The 22,798-nt window shown below is 37.9% G+C and overlaps 5 protein-coding genes across 7 annotated transcripts; 3 read left to right on the top strand and 2 right to left on the bottom strand.

The window, feature by feature from the left end:
• Positions 1 to 575: 575 nt before the first annotated feature.
• On the top strand, positions 576 to 2,443 carry LOC126623526 (uncharacterized). The gene is made up of 4 exons (XM_050292435.1): positions 576 to 742; positions 835 to 977; positions 1,800 to 1,925; positions 2,036 to 2,443. Exons 1-4 carry the CDS (start codon positions 710 to 712, stop codon positions 2,163 to 2,165), a joined length of 432 nt encoding a protein of 143 aa, XP_050148392.1. The 5' UTR covers positions 576 to 709; the 3' UTR covers positions 2,166 to 2,443.
• On the bottom strand, positions 2,433 to 5,079 carry LOC126623525 (FAD-linked sulfhydryl oxidase ERV1-like). Of its 2 annotated transcripts, none has more exons than XM_050292433.1 (6): positions 4,689 to 5,079; positions 3,883 to 3,960; positions 3,630 to 3,677; positions 2,938 to 3,100; positions 2,768 to 2,845; positions 2,433 to 2,660 (listed from the first exon to the last, which is right to left on the bottom strand). In XM_050292433.1, the coding sequence occupies exons 1-6, from the start codon at positions 4,923 to 4,925 to the stop codon at positions 2,605 to 2,607; spliced, it is 660 nt and encodes a 219-aa protein (XP_050148390.1). In that variant the 5' UTR covers positions 4,926 to 5,079; the 3' UTR covers positions 2,433 to 2,604. The 2 variants fall into 2 exon arrangements, with proteins under 2 accessions (XP_050148390.1, XP_050148391.1); XM_050292434.1 differs by having other exon boundaries at positions 3,036 to 3,100; positions 4,689 to 5,072.
• A 1,389-nt stretch (positions 5,080 to 6,468) lies between these two features.
• On the top strand, positions 6,469 to 8,706 carry LOC126623618 (probable polyamine transporter At3g19553). Of its 2 annotated transcripts, XM_050292569.1 has the most exons (3): positions 6,469 to 6,654; positions 6,749 to 7,803; positions 7,999 to 8,706. In XM_050292569.1, exons 2-3 carry the CDS (start codon positions 6,821 to 6,823, stop codon positions 8,543 to 8,545), a joined length of 1,530 nt encoding a protein of 509 aa, XP_050148526.1. In that variant the 5' UTR covers positions 6,469 to 6,654; positions 6,749 to 6,820; the 3' UTR covers positions 8,546 to 8,706. The 2 variants fall into 2 exon arrangements, with proteins under 2 accessions (XP_050148526.1, XP_050148525.1); XM_050292568.1 differs by having other exon boundaries at positions 6,469 to 7,803.
• A 4,406-nt stretch (positions 8,707 to 13,112) lies between these two features.
• Positions 13,113 to 15,308, top strand: LOC126624206 (uncharacterized). The gene is made up of 2 exons (XM_050293244.1): positions 13,113 to 13,359; positions 13,737 to 15,308. The coding sequence occupies exon 2, from the start codon at positions 13,877 to 13,879 to the stop codon at positions 14,930 to 14,932; it is 1,056 nt and encodes a 351-aa protein (XP_050149201.1). The 5' UTR covers positions 13,113 to 13,359; positions 13,737 to 13,876; the 3' UTR covers positions 14,933 to 15,308.
• A 1,474-nt stretch (positions 15,309 to 16,782) lies between these two features.
• On the bottom strand, positions 16,783 to 18,972 carry LOC126624208 (protein SYM1-like). The gene is made up of 4 exons (XM_050293245.1): positions 18,538 to 18,972; positions 18,206 to 18,437; positions 17,380 to 17,504; positions 16,783 to 17,218 (listed from the first exon to the last, which is right to left on the bottom strand). The coding sequence occupies exons 1-4, from the start codon at positions 18,877 to 18,879 to the stop codon at positions 17,132 to 17,134; spliced, it is 786 nt and encodes a 261-aa protein (XP_050149202.1). The 5' UTR covers positions 18,880 to 18,972; the 3' UTR covers positions 16,783 to 17,131.
• Between the last annotated feature and the right edge of the window lie 3,826 nt (positions 18,973 to 22,798).

The raw sequence follows: 22,798 nt of genomic DNA, 5'->3' as shown, positions 1-22,798 counted from the left end.
GAGCTGGTCTTCGGCGGGAAGAAGAAGAAGAAGAAGAAGAAGGAAGAGGGAGAGGGAGGAGTCGCGCGGGGAGACCGGCGGGAAGAAGAAGAAGAAGGAAGAAGGAGAGGGAGGAGGGTCGCGCGGGGAGAGGGCTCCGGCGGGGGGGGGGGGGAGCTGGTCTCCGGCGGGAAGAAGAAGAAGAAGAAGTCCGGCGCGGGGGGGGGGGGGGGGAACGGGCGGAGGGCGGGGGGAGCTTCTGGGTTTTTTTTTTTTTTTTTGTAAAAATTCAGGTTTTTAAAAAAAAAAAAATTATTATTTTTGCCATGTGGCAGACATTTGGCAGCCACGTGGCATATATGTGGCAGTCACGTCAACATTATTTAACAGAAGAGCATAAATCCTAACAGACTTAGACCACAGGGGTTTAAATCCGAATTTTTTTACCACAGGGGCTATCATCCGAATACTTTATGACCACGGGGACTATTTATCGGATTAGGCCTTTCAATTTTTTAACCTTTATAGTGAGGGAGATTATAATATGGGTGAAAAAATAGGATGAAAATTTTGTAATTAACCCCAGATATGGGGTGGGATTATAATATAGTGTGAGTCCAGCAGCTCCCTTGTAATTAACCCAAGGTAATACATAAACCGCGGCCTGGGAGTAAAAATTTTGCAGAAGTCCCCAACTTTGTCCAGAGTGAGACTCTCTCGGTGTTCATCCATGGCAGCCCAAGCTGGTTCTTCTTCTGCGCAGGTAAAATCGATCACTTTACGCTTTGGCTGAACCCGAAATCTTGATTATTTTGAAATTTAAAACAAAGGGTTATTGTCAATTATGTGAATCAGGAGGACCAATTTCTAGAAAACGAGGAAGATTTATTTTATGGAGCTGAATCGGGTTGGGTCGAGGCCCGAACATCTTGCGATCACCTTGCTTCCCTGTCGTCTGATCTCGCTCACATTCCCACTCCTGATACTGCCTGCAACAGGTTCCTATTCAATTCTTCTTCTTCTTTTTTTGGTCAATTCATTCAAATCTTTTTTAATTGTGTGTTGTTGGATTCGTGCCAATCTTACCCAGTTCTTGATTCAGCTTTTGATCACTGAATATTTTTACTTAGCATATACATAATCCATCTCCTTAAGGTTGAGGGTCTGCTTTCTCAATTTGTATGGTGTTTCTGAAACATATGGATGAATGCTACTATTGATTGTCATAAGATTTGCAAAAATAAGATAAAAGTTATATAATTCTTACCCACAAGGAATCTTACATTCTTTTTTTATCGGTTAGCGGAGGGAGTTGCATCGTTATTCTTAGCTAATTGTTTCGGTTGGCGGAGGGAGTTGCATCGTTATTCTTAGCTAATTGTTTCGGTTGGCGGAGGGAACTGCATTGTTATTCCTAGCTAATTGTTGGAAGTGTGCTGATCGAGGTGCCTCATCTACAGCACAACGATCTGCTAGTTTAAATCAACTGTAGTTTGTGTACATCATACAAGATCATATCACCAATTTGTTTTTTTGTACCGTGGTTGCTTAGTTGTGATAGGAATCGAAAGCAATCTTGGCCTAGTTCGAAAGCAATCATTCTTTATGCTTCTGTTTATTGTAAGTGCCATTGATTGAAAGAGAACTTCAAACGAAAGAACATTTTAAGTTTTCTAATTCAATAGAATCTTCGAGTTGTTGAATTACAAAGATCTGTAGAATGCTTCGGTTGATTCTTTATGCTTTACGTTGTCCGAGTGCCTGATTCCTGAATCATGCCTAGCATCTTACATCTGCGGAACAATTTTCGTTTATACTAGATGCCAGCATCCCAATGAGAACTGGTTATGTTTGTGCTGTAAGGACGTCCTCTGCAGCCGCTTTGTGAACAAGCACATGCTCCAGCATTACCAGCAGTCTAACCATTGTCTTGCTCTCAGCTATAGGTACAATTACCAATCCTTTCTTCTTAGGCATCCTCAAGTCTTTTTCTTTACTTCTATATAGTCTAATTTCTTACAAATTCCTCTTCTGTCTTGGTTTACATTTCGTGCAGTGACCTATCTGTCTGGTGTTTCTCCTGTGATGCATATTTAGATGCGCAACTGATCCCACAACTGCGGCCTGTATATGAAACTGCCTACATTCTGAAATTCGGCGAGGCGCCACCATTCCGTACGGTTTAATAGCAGACATGGGACATAATCTAACTGTGTTTATATCTGGCGGGGCATGTCACAGTACTCTTCTCAGAGTCAACCTTCGTTTTGTTTGCTTATGTTTTCTTATTTGAAAGAGCAGATGGTATCAGATGATCTTCATTACACAAAGCTTGTAATTTATCTGGACGTGTAAAGTTATCAAGCTCGATGAATATCGCTTTGTCTGACTCTTTCCGCATCACGGCATGATAATAGCAGGAAGGATTTTGCTTATGAATATCAATATAAAAATTATCTGCAAATCATGAAATTCTTTATACGAAAGTTGATTACAATCAATGATTTCTGCAAGAATAGCATCAACCCTAATCATTCAAATCTACTCCAGAAAGTACTTAATAATATGTGTTGTCACCAAAACTTCCGGTAATTCCTAACAGATCGCAAGCACGCTGTTCGCACTCTAACTTGCCCCACCGTGCATCAACTCGTTCACAGGGGAAAATCGGTTTGTTAATGCTGTATCAATATCTCCACATATTAGATCTCAACGAATATAATTTACAACATTATCAGGCTTCTCAGATTACAGAACCAGAACAGTGGAAGATTTCTGCAGAACGTACCTTCTGTTAACCGTATTATGCACATGACATAGCCATTGGGAGAACTCGGCATGTGATCCAGCCTGTACAGGATTTGATCTGCCAAACATGCACCAAATATACATCTATAAGTTCAAAAGTATACTAAACGAGCATCTGGAGATTGTACGAGTGCAGCATTTGAATCTCACATTTAGATATTTGATACGAAATTACCCTATGACGTAGTTGAGAACTCCGGGACACTAGAGAAAAACGAAGATGATGAGTAAAAGATGAAATTGTGAACCTCAGAATTTCTTGAAAGTGATCTGCACATTCCTTGCAGGGGTACATTCGTGATAATATTGACATCTGCATGGTAAATGCAACCAACATGAGCTGCTCAGACTGCCTACTCCAGTTCTTGCACATTGTGTAATATCCGTTTCACCAGTAAACAATATATTATCTCAAGGCTCCTTGTGATATTCCAACGTAGAAAAAAAAAAAACAGGACATGTATTACAAATAAAAGGTCGTACCCAGTGCACAAGGCTCCCGCTTTACGCAGGGTCTAGGAGAGGTGAATGTCGGCTAGCCTTACCCCCATTTATGGAGAGGCTGCTCTCAAGTCTCGAACCCGAGACCTACCGCTTATGGGCGAAGGCACTTGCCATCGCACCAAGTGCAACCTCTAGGACATGTATTACAAATGAAAACTTAAAAACTGAATTGCAAAACGACAAACATTTTTCGGTCTACATCATCCTACCTTGAATTCTGACGAGAATCCGTCCAAAAGAATTAAGGATTTAGTGTGCATATATTTTTATAAATCTTCAGTCTGGAGTGCCAGAAATTAATTGTGTGCACGAGAGAGAGAGAGTAGAGAGTAAATTACCAATTCCTTTACATCCTTCTTCTGTTGCCTTGTCGGTTTATCTGGATACTAAAATTTTGAAAAAATCTTACCGAAGTTAATCCACATTAAACAACTTAATTACATGAAGCATAATATATCATTGTGATCAAGTGCAGAAGAAGCAGTTACACAAAAGTTATTTTCTGCCAAACAGTTTTTTTTAGCAAGTAATGTGGCAATTATACTTCGTCAAACATTGCAAAACAATTACTAAACAAACTATTTCCTTTACCTGAGCAGCAAGAGTGTGAAGAAAAGTCCAAGTAGATCTTCCAAGCTCTTCTTTCGTCAAAGGAGCAGCAGATTTTACCTGAACATAAGAAATTGATTGAAATGTAAGAACAATGCGCTTTTGTGTTGGAATTCTAAGTAGGTTTTGACAGAAAAAATGGAATGAAAATATCATAGAGCCTAACTGTGATATTGGTCCATAAACAAACCCAAACTGCATGCATTCTCCGAAAAAACCACATCTTTCGCTTAACCTATACAACTAATGATGATAATAACAATAAAAGAACACTTCCAATTTAAAGGGCTACAAGTTAAACAGCATGTTCAAAAGCCACTTAGTATTACGGTCTAGTGATTTTTTTTTTGTTCACTTATAAGTGAGAGGTCTTAGGTTCGATTCTTGCCAAAGGTGAATTTAAACCACATTATTGTTAACTCATTGTGAGGCTAAGCCCACCCCCACCCCCTTAGTGTAGATAATATCACTTGTAAAAAAAAGGGCAGGTCAAACCACATTACCCATGGCAACAAATGAGCCAATCTACGTTGCTGGAAAGCAAAGACAAAACCTCACCAGAACCCTAAATATCCACACACAATCCACCGAATGATACTCCAACTAAAACATACTTAAATGGGATTTCACTCTTTAGACTCTCTTTCAGGACTTTTATCAAACAGTTTGCGAACTACCCATCTCTCTAGCAAAGATCACAAACAAGGAAACCCAATAAAGGCTGCGTCTTTAAGAATCAAAACGCTGCAAAATCAGTGAGCGTACCGGATACCAACGACCAAGATTACCTTTTTCGTGCTGAGGATGTCTTTGGCTTCGGGATGATCGGCGGAGCCATTGTCTGACCAGGCTACCACTCTGGAGGAGGAGGAGGAAGAGGCGGAGAGAAGGCTTTTTTGGGCGGTGGGTGATGGCTTGTGAGGTTGGGCTATGAGATTATAGAGTTGGGTTTGAATCGAATTGGAGACTTTTGAAAAAGTTTGAAACAGGGCATGGAATGGATGCTCCGACATCTTCACAGACATGGCAATGTTTGGCGGGAAATAAGGTTGATCTTATTGTTTGTAGGCTTTTTCTTTCAGCTCTTTTTTGGTGGGTTCCCTTTTTTTTTTTTTTTTTTTTTGTTCGCCAACCTTATTTTTCTTCTAAATACAACGATATTGGAGTTGCGAATTTATACAAACCATATGGTAGGTTTTTGGTTTCCCATATAATCGATGTAAAAACTTAATTAACGCGCTTAGTACTGCTACTTATGAGAAAATGACTAAACGAATTGATAATAACAACAATTATTTCGTTCAACTACATTATTAGTTTGAGTGCTAAATCAACTCAAATTGGATAGCCATTTGTATTTCTTTCTTGAACAATGAAAGTTAAAAAAAATTGAGCATATGTGTGTCAATATTGTTGAAATATAAGATGTTTGTTTATTTGTTGACCACGAATATAAAAGTTATGATGATGTAGAAGAGTCAAACCGCATAGGGTAGTTAATTTGTATCAAATATCGAACTCAATTCAAATGTTAAAGCATCATGAATTAAATATAAAACTTCTACTCACAAGTAAAGATGAAAATAAAACGTAGTGCTAATTGGTGAAGGTGGTAATGAAATTGATACATTCACATTCTAATTATGCTATTTTGTTAAAATAACTTATATTGAACGAGTACACCACTACGTGACATTTCTACTAATAAAATACACATATTTATGTTATTAATACAAAACGCTACCATGATCATGTGATCATGTCATGTAAGTCTTCTCTTTCTTTGGGGTCTATGCCTCTTCGTTTAGGAGGAGAAATTTTTTCATTGTGACGGAAACACTAGTGATACACCACGTACTTTTATATAAGTGATAAGAAATTTTATTTTTTAACACACAAATCTCACAATTTGTATAATAACACATGATGTACTACTTCGTGTGCCGATCATACTAAAAAATCTCTCGCTTAAGAGGGCCCAACAATACATCAACATAACTCACGTTGGGAAAGGATCCTCGCTGGATCTTTTCCTAAGGATCTTAGGGATTCCGTGATCTCACCCGTTCATCGTATATCATGCGATCAGAAATCATTTCAAAATTCAAAATTTAATATTAAATATAAATAATATATAATACAAACTGATCATAACGATATACGATAAAAAAGATCACGAAATCTTTAGAATTTCTAGAAAAAAGATCAGGCGAGGATCATTTTCCACTCACGTTTGGAGCCAAACACCAAATGTTCATCACTCATCGTCACGCACCGTATCTTCCCTCCCTTGCCATATTCTTTACGCAATCCTAGACAATGGCGTTTGGAGCCAGGGACCCACCCTACAGCTCTCGTACCGCATGCAACGCATCCAAAGTCAAACATTGACTTGGCCCGAATCAAGAGAAAAAAATCATCTTCGGATCTTTTCCTTTAAAATTTACAGTTTAAGTGATCTGAGCTTTTAAAATTTGATCAAACAGTAATAAATTATTATAATTTTTAAATTTTATTTACTAATTTCTTTATTTTTTTTACCGTTAAATTAAATTTCAAAGATCCAGATCATTTTATCGTGCGCTTTGAAGCAAGATATCCGGAGAGGATTCCCAAATCAAGGACCACATTTTCATCATGACTCCAATCTGCCATGGTTGATTTCCCAGAAGCAGAACAGAAGAGAATATACGGATCCGAAACCTCACCTGTGAAAAGCATGCAAAACCCAGATTGGAAAATCCATCAATACAGGTACTTTTTCCTGAGAAAAATCAAATCCAACTTCTTTATCTGATTGTTTTTAGTTATGGGTTTTGGTAGAATTGTAATCAGATCCAAATTGTAGGCAAAACCCAGCTCATTGAATCAATTAAAGTGGTTTGAGATTGGGTGAGTTCAAGTATTTCCCCTCTGCTGTATGTGGATGGCTGAAGAGGGAATAATGGTCAGTGAATCCAAGAACGCACCTGCAAAAACAAGTCCAAAGCTGACACTGTTGCCTCTCATAGCTTTAATTTTCTATGAGGTTTCTGGCGGTCCTTTTGGAGTGGAGGATTCCGTCAGGGCCGGTGGCGGCCCTCTTCTGTCTCTGCTTGGTTTCTTAGTGTTTCCTTTGCTTTGGAGCATCCCAGAAGCTTTAGTGACGGCTGAGCTGGCCACAAGCTTCCCGGAAAATGGCGGATATGTGCTTTGGATATCAGCAGCTTTTGGTCCTTTCTGGGGTTTCCAGGAGGGTTTCTGGAAATGGTTTAGTGGGGTTATGGACAATGCTCTTTACCCTGTCCTGTTCCTCGATTACTTGAAGCATTCGTTTCCTATTTTTAACCGGATGGTTGCTCGAATTCCAGCTCTTTTAGGGATAACTTTCTCATTGACTTACTTGAATTACCGCGGATTGCATATTGTCGGGTTCTCTGCTGTTTCCCTTGCAGTTTTCTCCCTTTGCCCATTTGTTGTAATGGCGATTATCTCAATTCCAAGGATAAGGGTTAAGCAGTGGCTAGTTGTAGATTTTAAGAAAGTGGAATGGAGGGGATACTTCAATAGCATGTTTTGGAATCTGAATTATTGGGATAAGGCAAGTACACTTGCAGGGGAGGTCGAAAATCCCAGTAAGACTTTTCCGAAGGCGCTTCTTGGGGCTGTAGTTGTGGTTGTTTCTTCGTATTTGATTCCGCTTCTTGCCGGAACTGGAGCTTTAAACTCTGCATCTAGTGAGTGGACTGATGGGTATTTTGCACAAGTTGGGATGTTGATAGGTGGCGTCTGGCTTAAGTGGTGGATTCAAGCCGCTGCTGCAATGTCTAACATGGGGTTGTTTGAAGCAGAAATGAGTAGTGATGCTTTTCAACTTCTTGGGATGAGTGAGATGGGAATGCTTCCTGCGATATTTGCTTCAAGGTTTGCATTTTCGTACACTTTCGCTCCCTTCACTGGTTCAGTTTTAGCCAATCCGCTGTTTTCGAACATCGCAATTGCAACCTCCTGTTTTGAAGGATCCTTCTGTAAAGAAAACGACCTTTTACTTACAAATTTAGTTGGATGCACAGTGGATGAGCGCTGAGCTGATTGTTTTCTTTAACTCTTATCTTGTAGGTCAAAGTATGGAACACCTACCATTAGCATTTTGTGCTCTGCTACCGGAGTTATCTTCTTGTCGTGGATGAGCTTTCAAGAAATCTTGGAATTTCTTAATTTCTTATACGCCATAGGAATGCTTCTGGAGTTCGCAGCTTTTATTAAACTGAGAGTGAAGAAGCCAGACCTTCATAGACCGTACAAAGTTCCCTTCGAAACATTCGGAGCAACAATGCTTTGCCTGCCCCCTGCATTGTTACTTGTTCTTGTTATGTGCTTGGCTTCTCTGAAGACTTTCTTTGTAAGTGGTGCTGTAATTATCTTTGGGGTTTTGTTGTACCTTCTTTTAGTTCAAGCAAAGGATAGAAAGTGGGTGCGTTTCGATGGAGAACAACCTGCTGAGACTCCCATTCACTGTCCGGATGGCCATTCCGCGGTTTCACACTTGCATGAAGAAGGTGCAGACGAGGCTGCAGTCGGCCTGCTCACAGACTTGTCATCGGTTGATACAGAACAAGAGTCCTCCAAGTTAAGGTCCGAAGAAGAAGCCTTGAAGTTAGAGTAGCTGTAAATCTCTATATATTTTGAAGCTTTACGATTGCATGAGTCAAAGCACGATGCGTAAACCAATATAATGTGTATTTAATTAGTGCAATCGGTGTGTAATACAATGAAAAAAACAATGTGTCAAGTTGCATATTGTATTTGGTTTAGACTTTAAGAGAAGACTTGGGGCACATAACATTTTCTAAGGAAACTGAATTTGAGATTGAACTTTATATTAATGTTGGCATTCCGGGATGCAAAATATAAAAACCCGTCGCGGAAAATTGTAAGTCAAATTAGTTGAATATCAAAGTGCGCAACGAACAAAATTACAAAATAAAATGAATATTATTAAACAAATGAGAATGCCGAAACGGCTACAGAATCCCAAGAGGCTACATTATGAATGATTTATTTCTCAAACTAAATTACAAGCTCTATTTATAGAGAATCAAACCTAAGAAATCCTAACTCGGATGGGTTATGCCCAAATCCTACACTAACAAGCAAAACCCAAATACTAAAATAAACCTAAATACTAATATTTTCCAACAAAATTAGTGTAAGCAATATGTATAAACAACTTTTTACGCCGACTACAATAAAAGATCAGAATCTGAACTTTAAAATTTCCCTTTTCCTGTGAAGATTAATAAGTGGTAATACATCCTCAAACTTGAAGAACTATGAGTGTCGTCTTCCCCCCACGTAAATAAAAAACAAAAGCTGATAGAAGAAACCCTTCTTGAATCAAGACGATGTTTCACGTACGTAGCATGGTTCTTTTCTTGAAGGACAAGAAACTTGACATCAATCCACAAAACTCTTTAATCAATGTGACTTCCAGGATATATATATATATGTGTGTGTGTGTGTGTGTGTCATTGCCTCCGTTGGTGGAAATTTGATCCTGGTTATAGTTGAAGGAATGGATTTTAATGTAAAACTTGAAGAACTATTCAGAACAGGGAGGGGCTCTTCAACCCTCAATATGGATTTTGATACACACACACACGTTTACACACACTGAATTATTACTGGCGAATAAGAGGGGCTATCAAGACATCATTATTAAGAGTGATGCACTCCAGATTGTCACTGCATTGTGCAATGTCCTTGCCAATGGATCCTTAATTGGTAACATTTAAGGACGGAGCCAACGAAGGCTCACTGAGGGCATATGACCCCACTTAAGTGATTTGTTTGTTAAGTTGCAGATTACAATTATATAATACGCACGTATTATTTTTGAAGAAAATATATGTTCCTAGTATCCAACATACTTTCATACTGCATACTCCATATCAAATATTATATGAGCAAAAGTGCTCTTGTTCTGTCATTCAAACCGAAAAACCTCACTCTTGCGTAATTATGTGTTAATATTTTTCTTATCACTTTGCCGCTTTTCACTACTACACTGAAATTTTTGTAACATTAGAATTGTGATACATTATCATTTGAAATCATCCCTATTTTCATATTGGTTATAAGTCATACTATACTAAGGTTTTTTTAATTCATTTTCAGGTTGCCCCCACTAAAAGAAAATTCTAGCTCCATCTCTGGTAACATCGTGGAAGATTCCAAAGCATTTTTGTCCACAATCACTGAAGCTACTGCTGCCTATACACGCCAGAATAATGAAGCTGCTCACCGTCTCTCGCTCACTATCTAGCAACTGTTTGTGGTTCGAGGAACCACCAGACGTTATAACTGATGTTCTGTTTGCTGAGAGCAATGTCTAAGTTTTTGTTGCTGTTTTGGATCATCATTTTGTACTGAACCTTATATCAATGAACTATCAATGAACTAATATCGTTGCTTTCAACCAAAAAAAAAAAAAACACTTGCTTCTCTTTAAATTCGAGTTAGTTGCTTCTTGCCTTGAAATTGATCATCCGTGTACCTACAGACCTATATATTGGCAGATTAGCATGGGACCGTGTAGTGCAATTGTAGCTTCATATTTGAATCGTTGTCCATATGATATGAATATACATACTGGGACATAAGCATTAAGGGTTACGCTCTATTAAATCAATGTTTATAGCAATAATAAAGGCATAAGAAATCGATATTTAAACTTCAATGTTCTGATGATTTTTTTTTTTTTTAACAAGCGATATTATATAGAGGTGGTTCGGTATGTGATCCCAAACCGAAAATGGAATCCTGAATTCCAAATCGAAAATTTTCAGGACAGGAATTTGAAGACCAATACCAAACAAAAATTTCAGTATTCCCAATTTTCGGGATTCCCAAAATATTTTCGGTATTTTGAGACGGTTTGGTATTCCTAAATTTCATACAAATTGAAATAGCAATCATCCATACCAAATTAAATTAACATGCAACCAAAATAAAATAAGTAACAAATCCAAAAGCAAAAAAATAAGTTACAAACTAAATATGTTTGAAAACTGTAACATCCCACATCGCTCAGGGGAGTGGATCCTGTAAGCCTTATATGTATATTCTCATATCTACCTAACACGAGGCCTTTTGGGAGCTCACTGGCTTCAGGTTCCATCGGAACTTCGAAGTTAAGCGAGTTCGTGCGAGAGCAATCCCATGATGGATGACCCACTAGGAAATTCTCGTGTGAGTTCTCAGAAACAAAACCGTGAGGGCGTGGTCGGGGCCCAAAACGGACAATATCGTACTACGGTGGAGTCGAGCCCGGGATGTGGTGGGGGCCTGGGTCGGGATGTGACAATTTGGTATCAGAGCCAATCCCTGGCCGGATGTGTGCCGACGAGGACGTCGGAGCCCTAAGGGGGATGGATTGTAACATCCCACATTACCCAGGGAAGTGGATCATGTAAGCCTTATATGCATATTTCCATATCTACCTAGCACAAGATTTTTTGGGAGCTCACTGGTTTCAGATTCCATCGGAACTTCGAAGTTAAGTGAGTTCACGCAAGAGCAATGTCATGATGGGTGACCAATTGGGAAGTTCTCGTGTGAGTTTCCAGAAACAAAACTGTGAAGGCGTGGTCGGGGCCCAAAGCGGACAATATCGTGCTACGGCGGAGTCGAGCGTGGGATGTGGTAGGGGCCCAAGCCAGGATGTGACAAAAACTAACAATACAATTTTTTGTTTTCGTGTTGAAGAATTAGACACATTTGTCGGAGGTTCGTGCCAGCAGATGTGATGATAAAGGGGCTATGGTTACTACTTGTAGACCACACCAATTATATTGCTACTAGTAGTTAGCAACAATTCAAATGTATAATATATATATATATATATATATATATATATATATATATATATATATTATTTATTTATTTTCGGTTCGGCATGGGATTACCAAAAGATGGAGTAGGCAATACCAAATCTTGTACCAAAATTTTGGGATCAGTTCAGTATTTCATCTAGAAAATTTTGGAAATTTTGGTTTGGGGATTGGGATTTTTTTTGGTTTGGTTCGGGATTTTTGGGATTTTTCCCAGTCCTATTATCTACATTAAGGGAGAGGGGTTGGGCTTAGCCTCACACTAGTGATAATATGTTTCAAATTTGCCTTTGGCGAAAATCGAACATAAGACTTCTTACTTATAAGTGAGAAAGAATACCACTAAATCGTAGTACTAAGTGGCCTAAGACCCTTTATTAACAAGTGAAGAGAAATAATACTAGATTGTAGTACTAAGTGGCATGTCCTGATGATTAAATAGATGTATTTGAGGATTTTTGGTTAGTCTTCCGTACAATTTATTGTTAAGAAAAAGCTCATTATGAGTTTATCTTATGCGAAAATTTTCAGTTTTACGACGGTTACAAACTTGAGAAATTTGGATAACTAGCCATATTTTGTACCACTAAATGATTTTTAGCCTACTTTTTATTATTCTTACAAATTTAACCAAAAATTCATACAAAAGTTCTAAATTGCCTCCTCTCTTCTCCCTTGTCTCTTCCCCCTCTTTCCTAGCTCCCACACCACCCGTCTCTTCTCCCAAATCCACCACCACTGCCGCACCCACTACGACTAATGCCAGTCTCAGGTATTGAATTATGGACTGCAAATTCTTTCATTCTCCCATCTTCCCTATACGGCCTTACGACTACTCTTTAACATTCATGTATATCACAAAAACCTTCTTTTCCGGAAGCTCGTATTCGATTATTTAAAATTGGATTTGTAGCATCTTGACAAGCCTGGGAAAGCCTTCTATGTAGTAAGGTCGATTTATGCGAAAAAGGAAACATATGCTTACATTGCTAACACCAGACAATAATGGGGCAATCTTCTCGCTACTCCTTTTGTTTTTCTACATATTTTTTCATTCCAACGCACATATTGCCTTGCATCAGTTTTGAGAGCCTAATTGGATTTGGGAGCAGAAACGGTGTGGTGGTGGGGCTGTGGTGGACTGGTGGGAGTCAAAGAGAGGGGGAAGATAGTTAAGATACAAGGGAGAAGGGAGGGGTAATGTAGAACTTTTGCATGCATTTTTGGTTAAATTTGTAAGAATAATAAAAAGTAGGCTACAAATCATTTTGTGGTACAAAATATGGTTAGTTATCCAAATTCCCCTACAAACTTTTACCACATCCAAAAATGAGCGCAAGCAAACAGCCCCTAACCAAGTCTTCTTCACATCCGAGTTCCCAAACTCAGAAAAACGCACGTTGTTTTTCAGAAAAGAAGGTTCGGAAGGAAAGCACACAAAGCCCTTTACTTGTTAGTCCCTGTTTGGTCTGTCCTTGTTATAACAAGAACAGAAATATCTCCCAAATTGAAAACACAAACCAAAAGCACCAAAAAACACACTACAACTCTCACAGGTTCCATCCAACCTCACCCACGCTCGACTCAGGTGCTCTCTCTCTCTCTCTCTCATCCTTCTTTGGTCAATTTGCTTCTTGGGTTTTCAATTCACTCCAAAATCTCAACTGGGCTTCTTTCATTTAGTAAATTGTTGCTCAAATCTGTTAATTTTGTTTGCGTTTTTGCTTCTGCTAATATTTCTTGCTACATTTTGAATTTCAGGAAGATATTGTGATCTATATAATGTTTTTTTTTTTTTTTTTTTTTTGTAATTTTTTGTGAGCTCTTGAATGGTCAACGTTTGGTTCCCAATGATTTCTTTCTTTCTAATTTTAGTAATTTGATCAAAATTTTATATCCCTTATTCAATTTGATTGAGAAATTGGGAAATTTGCTTCTGATGCTGTAATTCTGGTGAATATACAGGTGAAAGCATTGTCTGAAAATTACGGTTTTAGGTTTTCGATTGAAGATCATGTGTTCTGTGATCTGGGTTTTGTTGGAGAATTCGAGGATTCGATGAGGATCTGGTTTTGGTGAATTCTGGGAAGTGGAGTGGGGGGAAAATGGTGCCCAATCAGAGCTATTCTCGTATCGACACTTTGGAGCTGAAAGCTCTAATTATCCAAAAGATTGGGCATCAGAGAGCTGGCAAATACTTTGATCTGATGAGAAGATTGTTTAGTTCGAAGATTAGTAAGTGCGAATTTGACAAGTTTTGCAATCGGATTATTGGGAGGGAAAATGCCAATCTTCATAACCTGCTTATTAAGTCAATCCTCAAGAATGCCTGCCTCGCGAAAGTTCCGCCCTTGACCAGTGTTCGGAAAAAGGGAAGTACCCGTAATGTTAAAGTAGCAAATGGTTATCAGAAGGATGGTCTTCACTCGATTAATGCAGATGCATTTTCTCCATCCCCTCACAATATCCTGTCTCCAGTTAATCGAGAACGCAAGTTTCAGGACCGCCCAAGTCCTTTGAGGCCAAATGGAAAGTCCCAACATTTTTCCAAAGCACAAGAGCAGCAAAGTGCTACTGAATTGCTTTCTCTTGGAAGCAGGCCGCCTGTTGAAGTTGCCTCTGTAGAAGATGGAGAAGAGGTCGAACAGGATGCAGGAAGCCCTGCTATTCAAAGTAGAAGCCCAGTAACAGCTCCTCTCGGAATATATTTGGGTGGATCACGTAAAGCTCTTCCTAATGTATCAGTATGTAGCACTTACCACCCTTTGACCTGTCAAAACAGTGGTGAGCTACCTGATGCCAGATCATTAAGAAGTCGTTTGGAGCGGAAGTTGGAGAAGGAGGGTATTACTGTCGCTGTAGACTGTGCTAACCTCTTGAATAATGGATTGGATGCTTATCTGAAGAGGTTAATGGAACCTTGTATTCGGCTAGCCGGGACAAGACATGGCAGTGATCACTTAAAACAACTAGGTGGTTCATATCCGTACAACAGTGGTTCAAATGGAATGTTGATTGGGAGACATATGCAAAGAGAAACAAAATCTACTTATGCAACCATGTCAGATTTTTCTGCATCAGTGGAGCTAAATCCCAAAATGCTTGGTGTAGATTGGCCCATACAGCTCGAGAAGATTGTCTTGCGTGCATCTGAAGAGTGAGCAAAACCTTATACACAATCAGCAATTGATGAGATCGTGAGCCATGAAATTGCACCCTCATTTACTTACAGTTCAGTGTTTAGAGTCAATTCTTTAACCTTATCGACTTTTAGCCTTTGCCTGTTTACGGAGTTTTTGAAGCATTGGAATAGGGAATAAGTTGTAGATTATGTGAGAAATTTTGGGTTTAGGTTGCGTTTAGATGTAGGCTTGATAATTGTTGGGGCATGTTAATATGATAGTATGTAAACTTTTCGATACAAGCAGGACATCAAAAGTGTGAAGAATTTTTCGCACAATTCTTCAACGGAAAATGTTTCAGCTCCCTTGTTTATTATTACCATGTTATGAGAAAATGCGTTATTCAGCGTTCAAATTATTGCGGTTGGAAAAATAACATACTACATAATTTACTTTTCTTGCTTATGTTTTTTTAACTTGTGTTTTTGATTAATCTCAACTTGAGTTTGTATCGCATTAATCTCAACCAAGGTTGAATTAATCCGACCATGTAGGTTACGTAGTTCTTACTTCTATGTCCATTGCTGCTTGGTCAAACTTGTATCATTGCTCCTCTCAGCTTTTCAGCAAGGCTCTTCATCGGCATTGCGTTGGTTGAGGGATTGCTTCAATTTCTTCTTCTCGAGGAACGCTCATCGAAAAGTGATTGCAAGCTCGTTGTGTTTTGTAGCAGGTGAGGTTTTGAATATCAAGCATATTAAACTGTTCGAAGTAAGCTGTAACATCACTGGTAGCTCATGATTCGTTGCCTTATATATAAATCATGCATCTCTTTGAATGTGTTGCTTAGAAACCATGTTTCCCAACTCAGATTATGGGACCTTTCCCTTCGAAGGCGCTTGTTAATTCTTAGGAATGAATATCTGCTGTCTATGATGATTAATCTGATCTATGCTAAGATCTTCTGGTTATCTGTTTGTTTGTTATTTAGAAGAACTTTTCGGCAACAAAATCGGGTAAGAATCCATCTGCTGTCTGAATCTTCTGTCCTGTGGTCATTCCACGTCTGTATAGGCACCGTCTTTCTTCTCTAAACTTGTATCGCACTGTCGATTTGCTTCTAAATTTTTATTTTGTCGAGTTTCCTCCTTGAACTATATGGTTAATTTCCCCCCTCCGCTCATGTTTAATCACATTCTATCCAATTTTCCGTCAAAAAAGGTCACATGCCGGTCATAGGTGTTATTTTTGCTTTCTTAATGTTCTCTGTTAGTCCATCTAGTTTTCCGTCTAAAAAAGTCTCGTGTTGGTTATAAAAGTTATTTGTTATGTTTTCTCTCTCGAAATGCAACAATCTCAACGAAAGTTGGATAATATGTGGGAATACATGACTGTAGAGGGGAAATATGTCTAAAAAACTTAAGAAATCGGTTGTGGCTTCAATGCTACTATCATTCCCGTGTCATTCAATGCCACGTAGTATCGAAGAAATTTCCAAGGGAATCAGCAGTAGACTACGAGTTAAGCAGAGGAAACGGCAATATTATCATTACTTGGTCTCCATATCTTCCCATCTCATTCCATTAACCCCATGGTTTTAGTTTTACAGTCCTGAAAGCAAATCTGCTGAGGACTGTATTCAGGTTTTGGGTTTCTTTTAGCTCCAGTTGTATGAAGAATCAGAAACTCACCAAAGACCAACCGGAAAAACGCCTTTCGTCATGTCTGTCGACCTGTTCTGAAAACCTTTAATTGCTTGCCCTAGATCCTTGTCATGCATAATATCAGCTGACAGAGCGGGAAGACCAATGTAATGTCCAACCGAAGTTTTGAATCCTACAGTCGTTTGTTTCAGACCAAACAAACTCGTAATTGATACTTCCACCGTCTTCAACAACCTACTGCTTTATACAAAACCCTCAAAGTTTCCCAACAACATAAATACATAATGTCTGAATGTTTTACACGTATGGTGAAAAACACGATCTAAATGTAATTACCAATGAATCTAATTCATAAATAGTGTAGCTCATTCTAGAATTCATAAAGAGAGCGAGATTCATGGCCTGCGCTTCAACCATGGTTCGGCCGTGGATGTCATGCCTGCGTTTCTGCAAAGGCATCCAGAAGGTTCACCGTGTAAGGCATCACAAGCAACTTCCAAGCAGGTTTTGTTGAGACATGTCTAAATCTTGAAGATGAGACTAGTAAAAAGAATAGGCGCCTACAGTCAATCAGCTAGGACGTTGTGCCTGCTTTCTCCAGGCCTGCCATGTACGTGATGTAAATGGTCCACAGATACGAAAATCCATTGCTCACTAATGGCTGTTCAATATGTGAGCATCAGAAACAAAGTTCACAAGTTAGTTTCCAGATCCTGTCAAATATGCAGGTTTAACCCGTGTTTTGTATTCTCAATTTCACGTAAATCCAAAATCCAAAAAAAATTTGATAAAGGCCAAGACAAAAGAAAGACTTCCACGTACCTGTAAATGGACAGGAATGAATCTGAATGTGATAAAATCACATATTGGCCAGTACATAACGCCATTTAACAATGTAGGGAACAAGTCTCGCTGTAGGCGGGCAACAATTTCTCCACCATTTTCACCTGGAATTGGCAATCATGGTAACAACTTATTAGACCATATGACATTAATATGAAGCACCAACGGTATCACACATCTCTCCGCAGGCACAACTTCACTCTAATTTGCAAACTTCACAGAGGTAAATTTCTTAATCAGCAACTAAAGGTTTTCTTTGAAGAATCAATTAACATAGAGAGGTGTTTATACACATTCATTATGCATCAAAGTCTTGCCTACAAACAGGGGTTGTGTCCCCAAAGTTTCAAATGTCGAAAATCTCAAGATTGAAACTCAGTACATCTAGACCATTTTTATAGTCAACTATAACTGGACTTGCACAATATGTTTACAAAAATCCGCTACTTTCAGTTTCAGCATCCTATGATGAACTCTTCATCAAAGTGATGCTCAAGTATATGAACCGGAGAGCCAATTACCAAAGGAACTTGCTACTACGAAGTGTAGCAGGCTCAATCACGATTTTGTCACCGAATAAAATCTAAAAGAACCTAGTTCACAATCATTGACAAATTAGTCTAAGTTCCACCTAATTCAACCCCGGAAGCTTCAACTTTCTTAAACAAAGTTATACCCAAAATTTAACACACCACACACCATTCATCATAAACACTTGCAAAAATACAATATTTCGACAAAATCAAACATACAAGCATCATTCATCATAAAAATTGTGTCATTAAGAGAGAAGCTTTATGCATACCTTGTAGACAAGCATTCAAGGAGAAGAAAGCAAACGTCATTGTAGGTCCAAAAAGCACCTGCCCCATTGCCATTTTCTTCAATGTCGAAAACATATCCCGTTTTGGGTAAGATTTCGACATGAAATTGAACCAGAAATGCAGCGACGGACCCAAAACCAGCATCCCATATCCAGCCATGCGCGCAGTCCTTACAAGATCATAAGATTCTGAAAGGGATGATTTTGCTAATGTCTGATAAAGATCATTACTTCATTAGATACAAGAGCCAAACTGACGAAATGGGTAACTACAAAATTCCCAAAAGTGAAGATATAACTACAGTTCGACCCACCTGGGAGGACAAATCGGCGGCGGTGTAAATAAGCGCCGCGGTGACACTCTTGGTCAAAACGGGGCGGGACTGGATCATACCCAGGTACCATCCCACGAACCCAAGCTTGGAGACCGACGGCGCTTCGACGGAGGACTTGGCGGAGGAGAAGGCGGAGGAGAAGACAGAGGGGGACAGGTCGTAGTCTCTGGCTTTGCGGAAGACATGAGGGAAGCGGAGGTAGCCTTTGGAGTGGGTTTGCGTTTGGGTTTGGAGCAGCTTCGGGTCTCCGATCGGGTCGGTGATGGAGTTCTTCTGTAACAGGCGGGAGAGGTTGGTGCTCCGGCGTAAAGCGGCCGTCATGGTGGCGGATGTTGGTTTTTTTGGCCGCGGAGCCTGTGAAGCTGAGACGTGGGGGTTTTAGGGAGAGAGGGGGTTTTAACAAAAAGGGAAGAGGGACGTGTGGGGAGTTATATAGGGAGTGACGTTTTGGTAAATTTGTTGGCAAGTTTGGGGAGTTTGTTTTAAATATTAGAAATTATTTGGGTTCAAATCTCAATTCTGTTTGCTCGACTCTATAAATCAAGTTTGTACTCGCCTTCCTGGCCTAGAGTTTTATTTTTATTATTATTATTATTTTTTGTATTTTTATGAACATTGTGCAATATTATGTTGATGTACATTTGTGATTCTCGCTCATTGTCAAACTTCTTCCACTCTTTTAGTGATTGGAGAAACTGCTTAAGAATATGTAAATGTTTATGAGATTTGAGAGTGGATATGAGTAGACTTGTTCTTTCATTGGGGCGAGCTAAACTTTTTAAGTAATACGTTTAGTGATTGAATTAAGCTGATTATGAAAAACAATTTTAATTTACGATGAAATAGAAAAATTCTAGTCAATCTTGATTCGATGTTTTGAATATAAGATATAGTTACGATATTTATTAAGAATAAATATAAAAACACTTCTAAAATAAATTATTACTTTTTTATTATCGAAAACCCCGCAAGACAAAATATAATTTTCACATCATGTAAATTTTAAGTCAATGATAAATCATATTGGTAAATGTTCAAATTATTTGCACCCAGAAAATATTATGGCCTCTCTTTGGTCATTCATGAAACGTAACAGTTGTTCACCCACCTATCCACCCTTAAATGGGGCTAACTCCTCGTTATCTCCTCAATTTAAAAAAACAAAAAACAAACCAAGCATGCATTCTTCTCGCGGACTCCCTCCTAGCTCTAGCTTCCAAAATTCCCAATTAGTTATTTGTATCTCAATGATCTGATACCTCCAATGGGTGGAGGAGGTGGATGTGGACATGGAGGACGAGAGGGAGGAAGCTTTTGATGAGGCGGTGGGAATTCTTGAAGCAGAGCGAGCAAGAAGGGAGTCGGCAAGATATTTAGTCAACAAAGAATGACAGAGACAAACGATAATGAAGGAGTTAATTCAAGAGAGTAAATATTTTAGTAAATTTGATTGTAAATAAGGATTTTGGCAAATACGATTAGCAGAAGAATCAATTGAGTGTACATCTTTTACTTGTCCAGAATGACATTTTGAGTGGCTAGTTATGTCATTTGGACTTAAAAATGCTCCTTCAATCTTTCAAAGAAAGATTGATCAAATTTTCAAAAAATATGATAATTTTTGTAGTGTTTATGTAGATGATATTTTAGTACATAGTAAAAATAAAAATGAACATAGGAACTATTTAGAGATAGTATTACAAGAATTTATCAATAATGGAATTGTGATTAGCAAAAATAAAATAGCATTAAAAAAGTAAGATATAGAATTTTTAGGAATGTATATCAAGTCAGGTACAATACAATTACAAGATCATATAGCCAAAACGGTGTTAGAATTTCCAAACAAATTAGAAGATAAGAAACAGTTACAAGCATTTTTAGGATTGTTAAATTATGCAAGAAATTTAATCCCTGATTTAGGAAGAAAAATATCAGTATTACATAGTAAAACTAGCAAAATAGGACAAAAATATTGTAATAGTGAAGATATTAAATTAGTTCAAAATATAAAAGAAGAAATTACTAAACTTAAGCCATTAACATTACCATTAGATGATAGTTACAAGATAGTTGAAACAGATGCTTCATCCTTAGGATGGGTAGGTATATTATACCAGAAAAAGCATAAGGAGTCTCCAAAGTCTGATGAGCAAGTTTGTAGATATTCATCAGGAAAATTTAGTGATGTACAGTCAAGATTACCATCAACAGATTTAGAAATTTTAGGAATAATTAACTCACTTGAAGTATTCTCTTTATTTTTACATAATGAAGTATTTACAATTAGAACAGATTGTCAAAATATAGTTTCTCATTATAACAAGATACATGCTAATAAACAGGCAGACCGAAGATGGGTTAATTTTGTTGATTCAATTACAGGAAATGATTTTAAACCAATTTTTGAACATATAAAAGGTAATGACAATACATTAGCCGATATCTTATCAAGATTAATTTGTTGAACATGTATGGAATATCGTGGACCATCATCCTCAAATAGCACAAGACCACAAGGCAGAAAAGCACATTTCAGTAGCATAATGATGCACCATCAACCTCCACCATTTAGTGGATTCCAAAATAGCATAAGCAGACCAGCATCACCACCAGTACCTACTTTCAACTTTAATGGCAATATTGTTGAAGGAATCAGAAATCCAACTCTGAGATATAGGTCAAGAGCACCAGGACTTTCTGATAGGCAACATGTTCTCTTAGATAATTTTTGGAATATCCAAATCAAACAACCAAGCATGAGGCTAGGTCATGAAAAATTAATTAGAACCTTAGAACAAGAGTTTGATAGTTTTAACTTCAATTTCCATCAAAGCCAGCAATATATTCATTCTCTTGAACACAAACTCCAAGCCATTTCTAGAGACAATGAGTCATTACTTAGTAAGTTTACCAAAATGAACCAAGAACTTCAATCTCTTAGAATGCAGCAAAAGGCAAGTGACACCTTGAAAAGAAAATTGAAAATAGGTTTAGAAATTGATCAAACATAAGAATAAAGGAAAAGAGGTTATTGAACCCATAGAACAAAAGGCTAATGAGCCCATAGAAGAAATTAAGATTGAGCTCTTAGAAGAAGACATTGAAATGGAGCAACATCAAAATAATGAGCAGCATCAGATTCTGAGTGACAAAGAAAAACAAGAAAAATATGAAAGTTTTCTTAGGAATATATCTTCAGACTTAATATTAGATGATATTTTATTAAAAGAAATTTCAAAAGAAAAATTAAGAATAATGCCACTAGATATGCAAAATGAGATCCTGAGCAGAGCATCAAAGTCCATGAAAGAGTTACAATTATAGTTACAATGCACTTTGTATTAGTCCATCTTTGATCTAAAACCAATGATGGATATTATTACAAAGATGTATCCACCATGTCTTTGTGATAGTACAGAGAATTGTATTTGTAAACTAAAGGTTAACATAGCTGTGGGCATGATTAACATGAGAGATTTTATACCATGACATTTTAGTTATGAGCATCAGAAAAAGCATAATGTTGTAGAAGTTACCCTAGCCTTACTATTAGAGTTTGGCTATCTTGATAAAATATTCATTAACCATATCTCCCAATTAGAAAGATGGAAAGAAATTTGCATAAGTTTTATTAGTAGTCCTCCAGATTGGTATGTACATATGCATAAGGAGAAAGCTAGGCATATAAATATGATTAATGAAAAGTCATTTAGAATATCCCCTATCTCCTCACATAGGTGAACTCCTTCATATGAAAATATTCTAAAATTTCGAAGGATCCAAATGCTAGCCTTAGATGATTTTGAAGATTTTAGGTATGATATGGTATTAGTAGCAGAAGAAGAAAAAATGTATATTTACAGCAAGACAATGATCAATTATCAGCCCTATTGGAAGCCTTAAAATTTCAAAGAAGAAACATCAGAAATGTACTACAAAGTAAAAGAAGATAGAGAGAGAGAGATGCAGAGCTGGTAGAAGGAAATGAACAGTACTGGAACCATTTGACAGAAGAAGAGCTACATAACATCGACAATATGATGGAAGCTTGAAGAGCTGACAACAAATTAGCAAAAGTAGCATAAGATGAATAGCATTATGCAAAATAATGTATTGTTACACAAAAATATCAACATCATTGTGGACCCCGCTACAATAATGAAATAGCAACAATAATGAAATAATGGCATAAAAGTAAATAAAGAAAAGAGTTTGACCCATTATAGACTTTTCATAC

The sequence above is a fragment of the Malus sylvestris genome, chromosome 5 (assembly GCF_916048215.2).
Source record: "Malus sylvestris chromosome 5, drMalSylv7.2, whole genome shotgun sequence".
NCBI classification, from domain to species: Eukaryota; Viridiplantae; Streptophyta; class Magnoliopsida; order Rosales; family Rosaceae; genus Malus; species Malus sylvestris.
Note: the sequence above shows the minus strand (reverse complement) of the source record. Positions and strands in the feature narration are given on the sequence as shown.

Coding starts and splice junctions, on each gene's coding strand:
- LOC126623526 (XM_050292435.1), top strand. CDS start 710: ATGGCAGCCCAAGCTGGTTCTTCTTCTGCGCAG. Junction 743..834: donor CTGGTTCTTCTTCTGCGCAG/GTAAAATCGATC, acceptor TATGTGAATCAG/GAGGACCAATTTCTAGAAAA. Junction 1,926..2,035: donor TGTCTTGCTCTCAGCTATAG/GTACAATTACCA, acceptor CATTTCGTGCAG/TGACCTATCTGTCTGGTGTT.
- LOC126623525 (XM_050292433.1), bottom strand. CDS start 4,925: ATGTCTGTGAAGATGTCGGAGCATCCATTCCATGCCCTGTTTCAAACT. Junction 3,961..4,688: donor ACATCCTCAGCACGAAAAAG/GTAATCTTGGTC, acceptor TCTTATGTTCAG/GTAAAATCTGCTGCTCCTTT. Junction 3,101..3,629: donor AGAAGGATGTAAAGGAATTG/GTAATTTACTCT, acceptor TTTACCATGCAG/ATGTCAATATTATCACGAAT.
- LOC126623618 (XM_050292569.1), top strand. CDS start 6,821: ATGTGGATGGCTGAAGAGGGAATAATGGTCAGTGAATCCAAGAACGCA. Junction 7,804..7,998: donor CCTGCGATATTTGCTTCAAG/GTTTGCATTTTC, acceptor CTTATCTTGTAG/GTCAAAGTATGGAACACCTA.
- LOC126624206 (XM_050293244.1), top strand. CDS start 13,877: ATGGTGCCCAATCAGAGCTATTCTCGTATCGACACTTTGGAGCTGAAA.
- LOC126624208 (XM_050293245.1), bottom strand. CDS start 18,879: ATGACGGCCGCTTTACGCCGGAGCACCAACCTCTCCCGCCTGTTACAG. Junction 18,438..18,537: donor CCGCCGATTTGTCCTCCCAG/GTGGGTCGAACT, acceptor GATCTTTATCAG/ACATTAGCAAAATCATCCCT. Junction 17,219..17,379: donor TCATTCCTGTCCATTTACAG/GTACGTGGAAGT, acceptor CATATTGAACAG/CCATTAGTGAGCAATGGATT.